This window comes from Pleuronectes platessa, chromosome 3 (genome assembly GCF_947347685.1).
Source record: "Pleuronectes platessa chromosome 3, fPlePla1.1, whole genome shotgun sequence".
NCBI classification, from domain to species: Eukaryota; Metazoa; Chordata; class Actinopteri; order Pleuronectiformes; family Pleuronectidae; genus Pleuronectes; species Pleuronectes platessa.
In genome coordinates, this window is record NC_070628.1 from 24,117,881 (window position 1) to 24,132,490 (window position 14,610).

General features: G+C 41.2%; 1 protein-coding gene across 3 annotated transcripts; it reads left to right on the top strand.

The window, feature by feature from the left end:
* The first annotated feature begins 3 nt into the window (after positions 1-3).
* On the top strand, positions 4-5,962 carry c3h4orf33 (chromosome 3 C4orf33 homolog). Of its 3 annotated transcripts, none has more exons than XM_053419144.1 (6): positions 4-75; positions 681-874; positions 2,517-2,577; positions 3,670-3,721; positions 3,809-4,008; positions 5,124-5,962. In XM_053419144.1, the coding sequence occupies exons 2-6, from the start codon at positions 694-696 to the stop codon at positions 5,218-5,220; spliced, it is 591 nt and encodes a 196-aa protein (XP_053275119.1). In that variant the 5' UTR covers positions 4-75; positions 681-693; the 3' UTR covers positions 5,221-5,962. The 3 variants fall into 3 exon arrangements, with proteins under 3 accessions (XP_053275119.1, XP_053275120.1, XP_053275118.1); XM_053419145.1 differs by having other exon boundaries at positions 24-135; XM_053419143.1 differs by lacking the exon at positions 4-75 and adding an exon at positions 382-597.
* The last annotated feature ends 8,648 nt before the right edge of the window (positions 5,963-14,610 follow it).

A 14,610-nucleotide genomic window follows, 5' to 3' on the forward strand; every position in this document is an offset into this window, starting at 1 on the left:
GCAGTGGCAGAATAAAGGTTCCGCTCTGAACGGGATAGCTCCATCCGGATACATTGAACATGTCTGTGTAGATAGGTGAGTCAGCTGCTTCCTTTTAATTCCAGTGTGAGTCACGTTATCACATGTGACGTGTAGGTAAGTGAAAGTATATATATATATATATATATATATATATATATATATATATATATATATACAGTCTATGGTTTAAACACGGGTAGAATCGATAGGAACAAAGCTGTTGGGATCAGACGCGACGGGCAGCTCTCGGTAGATTTTTTTTTTTCCAGCAAACAACTTATGCTTTGTTTCCTTTTTTGTCCTGCTCTTATCTGACAACACAACCAGCTCGCCAGCTCGCTTCACTTTGGGTGTTCAAAGTTTCAGGAAGTCAGTGTGTTATTGTCTTTATCAGTTATTGAGTAATAGATGTGTATCTGATATGTATATTGAGTATATTAACACATGACAGGCTCAGCTGGGGCACAGTTGACCGTATTCGATCCAGTGGGTCTTTGCAGGCTTTAACAACATGGGGTTAGCTCAGGGACTTCAGTGTGTGACTCTTCTCCACTTGCTGCTGTGCTGTACATCTCTGTGAGTTTGTACCACCTGCATCACTGTGTCACTGTTCACAGCAGATCTTACTCATTCTGAATGATTTTGTGTTTTTCTTTCAGTCCTCTCCCACTGATGGAGTTTTCTATCCAGAGCACCTGGGACAGCGATCCCGTGAACCACGAGCCCATCAGGATCCTGTTCTCTCCCGGACAAGGCGGGCTGAAGATTGAGGTGTTCGGCCCCTTCTTCAATGACCCCGCAGCTCCTGCAGGACCCCCCAGTCAGGCCTTCCCTGGACTCTGGGATTATGAAGGTGGGTAAGAACTAAGGTAGGAGTCCAGGCACGAGAGATGCTGTGTGTATGATACCGCAGCATACAGTTTTCTAGAGATGCAAATACTGTGGATGTGGGTAAGAGCGTTTAAAGGTGGACTGATACTGGCACGATGAATGTCTATGAATAAAGTGATTGGACAAGTATGATGTTTAAGAAGAGCAACGGTAACGAATTTTGATCTCAAATCAAAGATTGCCTAATGGGGTAAACAATCAGTACAAGGTGCAACATCCTCTGCCATTAACCTCGACTAGTGTGAGGAAAAACGACCCAAAAAACGATAATCTTATAAGGCAAAAGAAATGCAGACACCTCAGAAAGAGTCACAAGTGAGCAATAATTCTCTGAGGACGGACAGCAGTGCAATAGATGTCGCGTATAACAGAGTTCATCAACAAAATAATGATAGTTTAAATATTCATGAGAACAGACAGTGTCCAACATAAAAGTAAAGTTTATGCAAAAAGGTTATGTAAAAAGAAAAAGTCTGACAGAGATGAAGGTTGGTGTTGCATGGAAAGAAGAGCAGAAATGACATTTGTCACAAATGGAATAACTGAATGTTAAATTTGCAGGGCTACTTAAAGGAATAGTGAAACATTTTCCGAGATATGCTTTTTTGCAAGGGCGGAGCAAATGGCGATATAGTGGTTAGCGCCGTTGCCTCACACCAAGAATCCAAGCCCCGGTTTTCTTTGTTGTGTTGGCATATTGTCCCTGTTTTTTTTTTTTTTTTAGTTTTCTCCATATATCACACTTAATCTCCAGCTGATAAAGGCCCAAAAAACGCCTGACATTTAAAAAAAAAAGGCAACCTATTCCTTTATCTGATTGGAATGATGCAAGTCATATGTGTGGAATCATTCCAGTGATAAACTGAATACTCTATTGTGAACTGAATTGTATGGACTTACAGAAAGTTCATATTTACACCTCCTGTAATAGATATTGTAATAGAGTGTATGTAACAGGCACAAGTGTTGCGTCTATGGTATCCACCTGCCAACAGCTGTATATATTGTACCACTGTAATTCCATCCATGACCTACTGATTTATTCTGTATGATGCACTTATCTTAAGTCGCTTTGGATAAAAGCCTCATCTCAATGTAATATAATGTAATATAATGATGCAGTCTCTCCAAGCTGAGATAAAATTCTGAATTTAGACCAATGACGTTGGAGAGACTAGGGACTATCTGGGTTTATGAGGTCATAATGGTAATTGCATTATCATTGCTATGGTGACACAGCAATTAAACCTTGTAATGAGGTTGAGTAACAACAATTCTATCTAATTGACCTGAAGTAAGTTCGATTTCTGGTTAATGAGCCCCACATATTTGGCCTCATTAATGTTAGTTATTATATTGGAAACCAATCCCATTATAATCTCGGAAGATAATGAGTAGCCTGGGCGTGTTGATCCTCATATCTTACTTGAACCTTTATGTATCTCTTACTTTTGCATGATGTTAAACTGTACCTTTAAATAACTTATTCGAATGACTTAGGATTTAATAATAAGAATGGGTGCTGATGAGGTCAAGAGGACTTTTTAAACTTTATTATAAGATTAAAGATCTTATCTTTATTGTTTTCTTCTTCATCCCCTCAGTGGTTGAGTCGTTCTTCCTTGATAGCACTACAGAAAATTACCTGGAAGTGGAGTTTTGTCCGTAAGTACATACTGTAGCTAAGCTGCTGCAATGTCTTATGTATTTGGGGCACTATTGTGCATTGAAGATAGGCATTTTCGGCCATTATTATAAAATATGACATTGGTTGTTGTTTCTCACAGTACACTAAGACACCTAAGGGACGAAAAGGGAAATACTCGGAAGTAGTGAGCCACAGTCGTTCAAGGACTTGCTTCTCACCTCTCTGAGAGAGCGCTACATCCAAAAGAAGATTTCTGTGAGCGTCATAGAAACACGACTGACAGTGAATAGATCTGAACCGCGTTCGACCTTTCCTTATCATCTGACATATCGTCTGAGCTAATCATCTGACAATATAACAGCACTTGGCTGCTTACCAAAATCTTTGTTCTGTTAGACATCTGCAGACAGCTCACTTTCCCAGGGTCCACCGGTCAGCTGAGTAACTGTAGTGAGTTTATCCCGCTCTCGCTCTCCTTCCCTTTCACAATTTAGTCTTTTTTTAGTTCATCATCTGCAAGAGATGTATTTCTAGTCTAGGGAGACGTTATTTCATAGGGAGACGTTATTTCCTCTTGTGGCAGCAGAACATCTTACAGGAGCCTGGGAAAGCTGCTGCAGGTTAAAGCAACACTATCTAATTATTAATGAGCAGCAGAGCCCTCTCCAGTCACACTTGATCTCTCACTTCTTGAACCAGAAGAGCTGCCTCTGTAACAAATACATTAAAATATGTTCAGAATTCTTAATATTTTAAAAGTTTCCTCACTAAATATTGGATTTAAACACTGGTTTATAATGAGTTCTCAGTTTTTTTGTCTGATCAACAGTTCGGTGTTACTCATTGGCCTTGCAATATTTAGGCTACAACAACCCATAATGCAGCACTGCTGTAATTGACCATAGCTTCACTGGCACTTACTCCATTCAAAAAGAATATGTGTTTTAATGAATGAACATATCATTGTTAAGTCTTGAACTACAAGGTAAAACTCTTTAAAAAAAAACTAAGTTTCATAGACATATCTTGTACTGGATCAGTATGATGTCTTTAGTCACACTACAGCAATAAAACTAACTAACCCTATGTTCTTTATGGTTTTACTTTAGACATGGACAACACCTGATTTTACTGCTGTCAGGGGTCGGCCAAGCCTTCCAGGTAGGCAGACGTCGAGGAGTTACTGAGAGACTTTCTTTGTGTTAGTTGATAGATATTTCTCGTTTATCTCCTTGTTTCTTTCTACAGCAACAACTACCGATGGTGTTTAATGCCACAATCGCAGGAGACAGGTGGATGGGGGAGGCTCTTCTCCCCTGGTCGTACCTTCCTCCCAAGGTTAACAAGATGAACTCCTACGCCATCCACGGCTCAGGAGAGAAGCGCACGTATGAGGCTCTCTACTCTATTCCCAAGCAGGAGATAGTGGAAGGCCAACAACCAAACTTGTGAGTATGCAGAATCCCAAGTGTTTGTTCAAAGTCATGTAGGTCATCGACACAGATATTATTCAGAAACAAAAACATTGTTTTGTTAACTTAATTTCTTCTCCCTCAATTACCTTCTACTTGACCCAGAATTTTACTTCAGTTAATTCACTCAAAGGTAAAGTATTTCTGGTCTGTGAGCTGCAGCCAATTAGTTTTTTTTTATAACTATGAATATGTATGAGTTCTCTTTTGTAGCTTTCGCTTTATCTCCTCACAATTTCTTTATCTCAGCCCAGCTGCATTGTTGCTTAGTTCAGACATTGTAAATACTGTTACCTCTTTAGCAAATTAGTCTTAGCTTGTAACCCTTCTAAAAAAAGGCCATTGATTTATTTCCCATTGCCATTAGAGGACTTTACCGTAAGGTTTTTTCTGCTTATGTCATGTTTAACGTCTCACAATCGCTTTAAACTGGGACGCTCTCACATCGCAGTCTTGACGAATTAGCACAATCAACCAGATATCATGTTTCCATCACTGTTGGTTGGAGCCAATTGAAACCGGTGTACACTGCAGAGTTATAAGCCCTGGGAGTGATGCAAATAGAGAACATTCCCATTGCAGATCAAAATATTAGTGGGTGTTAGAGGGTTTTTGACCAGTGGAAAAACGGGGAAGTACACACTTATCTTTATGGTTTCCATTATTTCACAATTGATTAGTGAGAAGGAGTTGGAGTAGATAGAAGATCATCTGACATCTAAGAGATATATGAATAACACATGAATCATTAATTTTGGATTTCTGGGGTGATTTAACCTTGATTTACTACATGCTGGGAAGTATGTTAATGACACTAACCATCTTCTTAAATAAGTTAAAATGTTATCCTTTCACCAAGTTAAGTGATAATTTGTCTGGTAGATTTTGCGTAATCCTGCTGACTAACAGACAGACAAACAAACGCAGACGAAAGCATAACCTCCTTGTCAGAGGTAATAACCTGTACTTGTGAGTAAGTAGCCAACACCTGAGCAGATGAATACACTCGGAAAATGAGCCATAGAGTTTTTTTTTCTGGGTTTTATGCATCCGACATGCATCGCATAATCAATTCTGTCTCTGTCTTTTAGCCACCGCCTGGAGTATTTCCACAATTTCCGCCTGCAAAGCATCATGGGAGAAGATTGGGTTCAGCCAGAGTCTGATCTGTGGATAGGAAAACCCTGAGCTTTTCAAAAAAGCTCCCTTTTTTCCACTCTGTCTCTCCTAACTCTCTCTTGCACACACGCACACACGCACACACACACGCACACACACACACACACACACACACACACACACACACAGAGACACACACATGCACACACCAGGGCGGCAGGGTAATAGCACAAACACCCATTGCAGGGGAACAAAGGCCAATCAATCTTTATTAGTTAATGATGTCAAACGATTTGACAAGAAATATGTTATCAGCTTGTCGGAGCGTATTAGCCTTCACACACATTCATGCGAGCGCACAGACTCAGGCCCACGTCTCACGATATTGGACGTCACCTTATGTTGCCTCAGCAGAGTGTGACCTACAGCGGTTAGCCAGTGGATGGTTTTCGAGGGATGCTCGCTTTGACCTTCAGCTCCTGTGAAGCTAGCGTTTCACTCCAGTGATACAGACACAGCAGGCTTTTGTGTTTCTTGGCCTTGTTAGTGGACACACACTGAACCATACACACACTTTTGAAAATCTGTTCATCTGAGACACATGCCAGGGCTTTTGAATCATGGCTGCACTGTAATTAGGTCATTTTGCAATCATTCCACTTCCTTTATTGATTTCCTTTTTCTATTACATAGGTTTTCAAAATTACTCTCTTGATGGATAAGTTTTTTGTCTTTTTTTGTCTTTGTGCCTGCTTGAGAAATGTGATGGATGTCAGTACAATGTTTATCTATTAAAGCATTATTTCATTAATGTGGGAAATATTCTTGTGGCTTTCTTGCAGAGAGTTTGATAAGATAGTTGAAGTAGTGGAAGACGCACTCAGATCATTTATTACAAAAACCTAAGACATAATATAAAAAGTCTTACATTGAAACCCTTGATTACTGTTAATAAAATAAAAAAATTACTATCAGGAAAATGTACTTAAAGTAGAAAAATTGCTCCTGTGATTGGTTTATTATTATATATGACACAGTGTTGTGCGGTGACAGAATCGATGAACCAATTACCAGTGGTTCAGTGGTCGTCATGGTCAGAAGGAATGAAAAGGTGGAGCAGAAGGAGAGAATAACAAAGAGGGAGCTCTGCCACGGACACAGCTAAATCCTACCTCAGCAACTTGTTTGCCAGTGAAGGGACCTGCTCCAACAAACGCCAAACTTATAGTACGATACATTACAATAAATGCACCTTAATTAATCCTGAGGTAATTTAGTTTAGGGCAACAAAAACAAAATTCAGACATGTGCTGACAAACAAACACTAAAACAACACAATAAAAGAGCTGCTCAGTTGCGTTGAGTTAGAGACAATAGAGGCAGAAAAAAGAGAAAAATACAAAAATTCTGGGCTAAAAACAAATGTTTTTTAAATGAAAATTACAACATTTCTTGAAAGAAGAAACACAAAATTTCTAAAGTTAAAGAAATGTCTTTAATTATACAAAATATTATAAATTATAATAGCTGACTCTATAAAATCATATTATTTTGGATTCATTCATGTGCCAAGCTCAAGATGGAGCACATCATTTGCTGTAGCTTATGTTAAATTTCAGTGAATATGTGCGAAGTTGAAACAATGCTTGATGCTTGATTATAATAAAATAATAGTTTGAACAATTTAGCTCACTCTGTATCTCACTCACCCTCTGAAAAGTGTGTTGTTTGCCCTCTACAGTCACACGTGCCCGTGGCATCTTGAAAACTTAGCTAAACTACTTGTTGGTCAGTTCCCAAATGGACATAGTGGCACAATTTATTGGTTTCCATTACATCAACAAAATTAGCCGTCTGGTGGTTTGGTGAACGGGGGCCTGGGATGGAGTCAAATTCCAGGCTTGATTTATTGTTGTAGTCAGCGTCTAGTCTCATTACTGCAGATCTCATACTCAGAGAAAAATACAGAAAAATAAATATTTTTATAATAAAAAGTGGCAAGACAATGTTTCCAAGTTTGAGATAATAAATCACAGCATAGTTCCATCCTTTACTTCTACCTCTTAAATTGTAGGAAGAGCAGATTGTCCTTTTTGAATGTGAAAGTACTTTTCTACATGCATCTTTGCATAACAATGCGTGCAATATCATAGATGGACTCACGCTTGTGATATGCCTCACTCTCCACAACCCTCCATCATACACACCTTCACAATTTGGAGGTGTATTTCAGCTGTAGGCTCAGACAGTGGGGTTAAAATATTTACCCCTCACTCCATTTTCTATCTGTCATATCTGGAGAACTGATGAGGCGGGGGCCTACAGATGCCAAACTCTATGTTCTGCTGCTGCAATAAACATTTCTCACTTTCTCAGTGGAGTCAAGGACTGTTTGACAGTCTTGCTAGTCACCCATCAAAGATCCCAAGATTGTCCGCATGCGGATACACCTAACATCCAGATAATTCTGCTACTCCTCTGCTTAACAAGCCTCAGCCTTTGTCAATAACTAACCCCACCAGGCAGTGGGCTTTCATCCATGGTAGTGTGCTTGTCAAAAATGAGACTGGCAAACAAATATATCATATGGCCAGCGGGGAAAGCTGGTTTATAAACAGCAGCTTGTCGTGTGTGAACCCAGCTAGACAATGTATGGGCTGATCTGACAAATTTGCCGAATTTGCGTGATCAAAATCTCAGAAGGTTGGTTTCCAGCATGTTGTGGAATCCGCGGCACAAAGAAGGCTATTTGGAGAGCAAAATGAGGCCATGCGTTGGCCTCTGCTGTTGCTAATGAAGTACTCAATGAGACTATATCAAAGTGTCTGTCGCGGACTTTTCCACCTACTTGAGAGAAGCTGAGATCACAGGCCCTCTGATCCTCAGCATACCCACACGAGATTATAGGGAACTCACAAATCTCTGTCTTCTGTTGATGACCCTGCGAGTCCCTCCCCCTCGCCCCTGCTACAGCCCCTCGTTGAGCCCATGTATTTATCAGAGGCTCCTCTCGGATCACTGGCTGGTAAAAAACGGCTCCTCCCGACCAGGAGACGTGGCCGGCAGATTTTCATGTTGGATGTGTTGCTGTTCGGTGTGGCGGCCCAAAAGCCCATATTGAGCCCTATCAGTTTTAATTGGCGTTCTCGCCTTTGAAATGCATGCAGTGATTAGGCCTAGAGAGCCCAGTGCTTAAGCCCCCTCCTTAGCATCGCCTGCGGTGCCCTGCCACCGCAGCGCACGCTATTCAAACACACGCTCACACACACACACACACATATTGTATGCCTGTCTCTTACTAATAGAATGTTGCCCCCGAAAGTATGTTTCTGGACACACAAACAGAACTTTCATAAAACACTTTGATTAATTCGTAACTACACACACCCACCTGTGCGCAGGCAGACGATGTGTGTCCGCGTTAAGATTTAAAGCCAGTTCTCTCTAATTAGTGTGAAGAGATGAGAGGGCAGAGCAGAACAGGTAGCTGCCTCTCCTCTACCTCCAAAGCCCCAGCAGACAAGCAGACACAAGAGCCGTCTTATCCCCCTCAGAAGGAGAGACCAGCGTGCTCTAAAACATTCAACACCAGCTTAAGGGTGATTCAGCGTGTCAGAAACTTTCTGGTGATCACCCCAGACCTAGTTCCTCATGCATCTCATTTCTTCAAGTTTAAAGAGTGTTTGAAGGGGATGAATGAGGATAAAGTTGTGATGAAAAATAGAACTCGAGGGATAAAGGCGTGATCTCGAAACATGTAGAGAGCCAGAGATTGGGAAAGTGAGAACGGTAATGACTTTGCCGGAGTGTTTGGGGATTCTGTGACAGAGGCCAAAATGAAAGATTCATACTGGAGCTAATAAAGAAGCGAGACAACGTGTAGCCATTGTGGGCTATTGCCAAAAAACATTATCAGATAACACAAAGCCGTGGAAGTTATCGACACACTGCAGTACTCAATTCTTGTATGGCCGGCATCCAAGGCACCACATTGCACAATGACACTTTGATCAGCGTTCATGTGGGATGTCATCTTAGCTAATCACCACAGTGCAGTTCGAGCCTAAACTGTGGGCGACCTTATCTCTAATCTGTTTTCCACCAGAACCAGGGCTAAACCAGCCATGCACAGAGGTTAAAGTAAAAAGGCCTCTAATAAAGACCATGTGGAAACGAACACGGCATCCCAATGTTTCCCCGGACCAACTGAATGCTTATTAACTCTGTCTAATTATTGTCAAGTCCATCATTACCGAGAGAGCTGCAGAGGTGAAGGATGGGGAGAGTCATGCTGGGCACAGAAGAGATCTGGACCGGCTTCTGCAGTGTGTGTGCGCGCGTGAATGCTTAATGGCACAGGTGCTAATTGCAGTTGAGGTCTGCTAGTGTTGCACATACGAGGATGGCACGGGTAGAATGTGGGATGAAGCTGTTAGGGGGCTGGGGAGAGAAAGAGAGAGACGCAGAGCCAAGTGAATGCCGGGGACATTAATGAGGGCCAGACGAGCCCCACTTCTCAATATCACTGCAGTGAGCGCGAGAGGAGAGAGGGAGAGGATGAGGGGAGCGGAGAGGTTTCATTACAGAAGAATGTTGCACAAGTATTTGCAAACTTAGGCAAGAGAGGGTCTTAGCCCCCCCATCCACATGTTTGTAGATATGCAAACAGGAAGAGAAATTACACTCATGCAATCTACTCTGACCAGACACATTCAGAAACATGCACATACATATGCATTAACATTTCATGGTAACAGTTCATAATTAGCAGTTACTTATGCTTTATTTGCTCGTATACACACATACCCACACACCTCTCTGCGTACACACCAGGCCCTGCCTGCATACGTCACAAGGGGGAATGAGATTCATATGTTATCATTGCGAAACATTTGAAATAAATGATATCAGTAAGAGTGGGGAAAGAGAGTAAATTAAGCTTTCTTTGTTATCAAAACAGAGTATAAATCACAAGTGTTTGCCTAATTGATTCCATTACATTCCCACCTGCCCGCTGACTCTCCCATCCATCCGTGTGTTGTTTATCTTCATTTTACGCTAGATGGATGAAAAGGGGTGTTATTGGATGTGAGGCCCGGTGAATTTCTGCGTTGCTTTGTTTTCAGCGGGCACATTAATTGCCAATTAGCTGCAGCACACAATTATTAGAGGATGTTTGTTCTCGTACAGCAAACTCACAAAGAGGCAAAAACTCCCAGTGCAGAAGTTTGCTCAGCAGCGAGATGCACAGCGGTGATATTGCGTTTGTTTTTTAATAGAAAATAGACCACATTAAGCTTGAAGGTAATTTATGTGCAGCTTGATGTTAAGGGTTGTAAGTGAGCACGTTCACTAACTCTTAATTGGGAAATAAATCACGCTGTTGCCATGGCAACAAACACTTAAAAGTGGTCATGGCAAAGTAAAGGCATGCTGATCGTGTCTCGGCATGTTGGTGTGTTTGTGTGCGTGTGCGTGTGCTTGTGTGTGTGTGTGTGTGTGCGCGTGCGTGTCCACTCATGCATGTGTGTTTATTCCCCGACTCAAGCTCATTACCACTGAGTCTTCTTGCAATAGCTGCTGCGTGTATTGTACATGGCCCGGTTTCATTTCATTAGCTCTTGTTTTCCTTATTTCTCTTACAGAAGCAGCTACAAGCGCGCTCATTCAAAACCATGGCAAATGTTGAAATAACAATGTAGTTAATTGGTTATAGTGAACCAAAAAATGCATGATTACATCATCATGCATCATGGACTTCCCATGTTTTTCCTCCAGGCCCGGTGTCCTTTGTTATTTTAGCCCCTTCCTCTTTCTACTTTTTAAATATTTTTCTTTCTCACCTTCCCCTTCATTCAACAACCTTCCCCTCCTCGTTCTTCTCCTGGGTCCTGTCCTCTCCTCTCCGGTCCCCTTCACTTTTTGAAATGGATGGAGGCAGAAAGGGCATTAGCGTAGATGAATGGATAGGCTGCCCTAACACAATCTGGCCCACTTCAGCAGACAATTTAATATGGACTCGCCCACAGTGTGGTTACCCCCGCCAGGGCGCTGCACTAAATCTCACTTTGACTTGTTATGATGGATACAGATCTGACACATCAAAACTGTGTGAGTGTGTGTGTGTGTGTGTGTGTGTGAGTGTGTGAGTGTGTGTGTGTGTGTGTGTGTGTGTGTGTGTGTGTGTGTGTGTGTGTGTGTGTGTGTGTGTGTGTGTGTGTGTGTGTGTGCGTGCGTGAGTGTGCGTGCATATATTTATGTCGGCATGATGGATACGACAGACGATCGGCAGACGGGTGATCTGTGAGAGGCAGAACTGATAATTATAGTATTTATCTGGGTTAGGTGTCACGGCTGCGCGTGCTGCATTGCGTGCACATAAAAGGCTGGAATCTCTTTAAAAGCATTCCATCAATTCAACACCTGCACCTCACTTTTTTAAAAGGGAGCAGACCACACCGGAAAGAGATAAAGTGCATCATTTAAATGGATGTCTTCAAAAGCAGAATGTAGACTGCTGAGTCCATGATGCATACAGTGGATTCAATTTCACAGAAGATATGTATGGACAATAGGATGACTTACTGAAAATCAATCCAAATAAGAAAATCATTTATTCTGTGTTGTAAAAAAAAGCTGCTCAGGGTGAAACTTTAATCTGAAGTACATAAAAAGTCTAACAATGTGTTATTCTTAGAATGAAAGCCCCTGAAAACTTGACAAGTATTTGTCCTTAAGATTAAATATTCATGATTGAATATGCAACAGTCAAAGTTAAAAGAAAAACATCTTCAGCGTTATCATTATTTTTTAACACTTAGAAACACGGCGTACCTGCTTGATCAGTACTGCGTGGGTGTCATTTCATCAGCGTTGATACACGGTGACTAAACAGTCCACCAACATTTTTTTTTAATCATATTTGTCTATTTATTTACTTATTCAACAGAGACAGTGCAAATTAATACTGTAAATGCATCAGAGTCAGCCAAGCCGCTTCATCTGTGGTCCCCGGACAAATATTACACATTCACCCTAACAATATGAATATAATATTGAAATTTTAAAGTTATTGAGCTCATTTATAAGCATGCAATACAAATAAGATTAAAGGAAAATATTAAAGTCAATAAAAACCTCTGCGTAGGCGAGCCCTGCGACAAAGAGTCTCAAGACTTACCAAAATAAGAAATTAATGTTGATCAAATAAGATAGGTTATTTGCACGAATTGGAAGCTTGAACTACATAAATATCAAATGTCTTCCACGTTTCTTTGTCTGCTGTCACTACTATTGTTGCTACCACTTACCACAAATGAACCACCTTAATGTTACCTTTTAGATACTTAAACTGTTATTGGTTAATTAGCTGCGGCCTGAGGAAGAGCTAAGACTTTGTGGCTTACGTCTGAATAGCTGCTGCCACCCGGTCCTCTGGCACCAGCCTCTTTTCAGTCGAGATAAGGGACAAATCAATGGTGTGAAAGTCACTGGATGATCAGTGCACAGTCATTTATCTCCACTGACTCAATTAATCTGCCCCTATCATTAAGCAGATCAATCAATGCAACAGAGTGTGTTTCCAAGTGACAACTTTAGTAAGGTGCCCTAATTGCCCCTTATGACAGGGAAATACCATTTATTTGTAGAAGCACCATATGTTAATGTAGGAGCCATTCTATTTAATTAGCATGTTTTAGCTGATGCCCATAAACAGTAAGTAACCGTGAACGGAAACTAATCCTTTCTAAAACAATATACCAGAGATATAACACAGATAAGCTGTGAGGCTAAAATACTATATTATTGTGATGGATACTTTTAACAATGTGGGGAGCAATGAAGTCTTAGACTTAATGAAATGCGCAGGGGTGGGTGCAAGACAATGCAGAGTGAAAGTCAAAGTCTCGGGACTATTAGGCTGCAGGAAATAGAATTGATGTGATGTTTAGTGTTATCCTCCAGTGGTGTTGTCACCTTCCCTCAGCCTGCTTATTTTACCTCACTTACATTCACCAGAATACCTTTATACATGCATGTATATAAATCTTCCTTCCACTAACTAGAAATTAACACCATCTTTGAGAAAAATGTATATGTACTGGTAGTATTTAGTGGCACCTGAATGATGCGGAGGATTTGTTGCTGTTGTGAACATGTATGCGGTGGCGTATGTGCATGGTTTAAAAGTGTTGTACCTAGTCTCGTAATTAATCGTAGGTGTGATTTGGGCATAAAATGCAATGAACCAATCAAAGTGCCATCTCCAATTCCCTTTAAAAAGCAAGTGCCATTGCATTGTGGTTGCCGGTCAGTTAGAGAGAACGCCTCTCGGTTCCACTTTGCTCAGTAGCAGATATGTATTTACTATATGTAAAAAGTCCGGTCCATAACCCCCTGCCCTCGTCTAGCAGGGGTTTATTATTATGTTGAAATTGTGCCCCAGAAGATACCTGTGTAATCCTGAGCTAATTACCTCAGACCAGGTTTTTGTAGGTCAAAAGCACAATTACGCTATCTTGAAGAGGGGCTGCAATGTGCTTGAACACATCTCATTTCAATATGCACATATGTGTGCAAGTGCAAAACACTAATTTGGTAAAATTACAAATTGTGCAAAACAGATGATAGATTATTCGTATAACCAGGAATATAGGATCCAAAGTGCTGCATATGGGAAACGAGTAAATAAAATAAAACATTTTTTTATAAAAATGATATAGGACGAGAAGATACATTTATAATAGAGAGGCGGTGGACTAGTGTCAGAAACCTGGACTATGGGCAGAAAAGGTCTATGGTTCGTCTCTGGTTCGACTCCACGGAGAAACAACAAAAAGACGAACCTGGATTAATCTGTCCAAAAATCCAAGAGAATTCTCCCTACACTGTCTAGAGCCCCTGAGCAAGGCACCTTACTCCCCCAACATCTGCTCCCCGGGCGCCGTACATGGTCGCTCACTGCTCTGTGTGTCCTGCACCAGATGGGTCAAAAGCAGAGGTTAAATTTCCCTACCTGCATGAGTGTGCCTGTGCATGTCTGTGCATGTGTTTGGGACAAATAAATGCATCTTATCTTAATAACTTGTATAATAAAATGTGACATAAAAACTCGAGGGTGAATACTGATCCCAAGCCCTGAGGAAAGACATGAAATAAAAAGATGTCTTCAAGAGGGATTTCAAAGAGGATAAGGAGCTCACCAGTCGGATCTCCTCGAGGAGGTTGTTTCAAAGAGTGGGGGCCTTAACGTAAAAGGCCTGAAAAGACTTAAGGAAGCACGGCTGACATAGACCCTGCTCCTCCAACAAGCCCACATGCACAATCTGGACAGGGAATAATATTAAGCTTGGGATTTCCCAGACAAAAGGGAAATAAGGACACTGATCCATAAAGGAAAATGTCTCCTCACAACAGAGGCTCTCAGGCATCATAGTCACTGTGAATGACTTTGTGAAA

Coding starts and splice junctions, on each gene's coding strand:
- c3h4orf33 (XM_053419143.1), top strand. CDS start 533: ATGGGGTTAGCTCAGGGACTTCAGTGTGTGACTCTTCTCCACTTGCTG. Junction 598..680: donor CTGCTGTGCTGTACATCTCT/GTGAGTTTGTAC, acceptor TTTTTCTTTCAG/TCCTCTCCCACTGATGGAGT. Junction 4,009..5,123: donor GAAGGCCAACAACCAAACTT/GTGAGTATGCAG, acceptor TCTGTCTTTTAG/CCACCGCCTGGAGTATTTCC.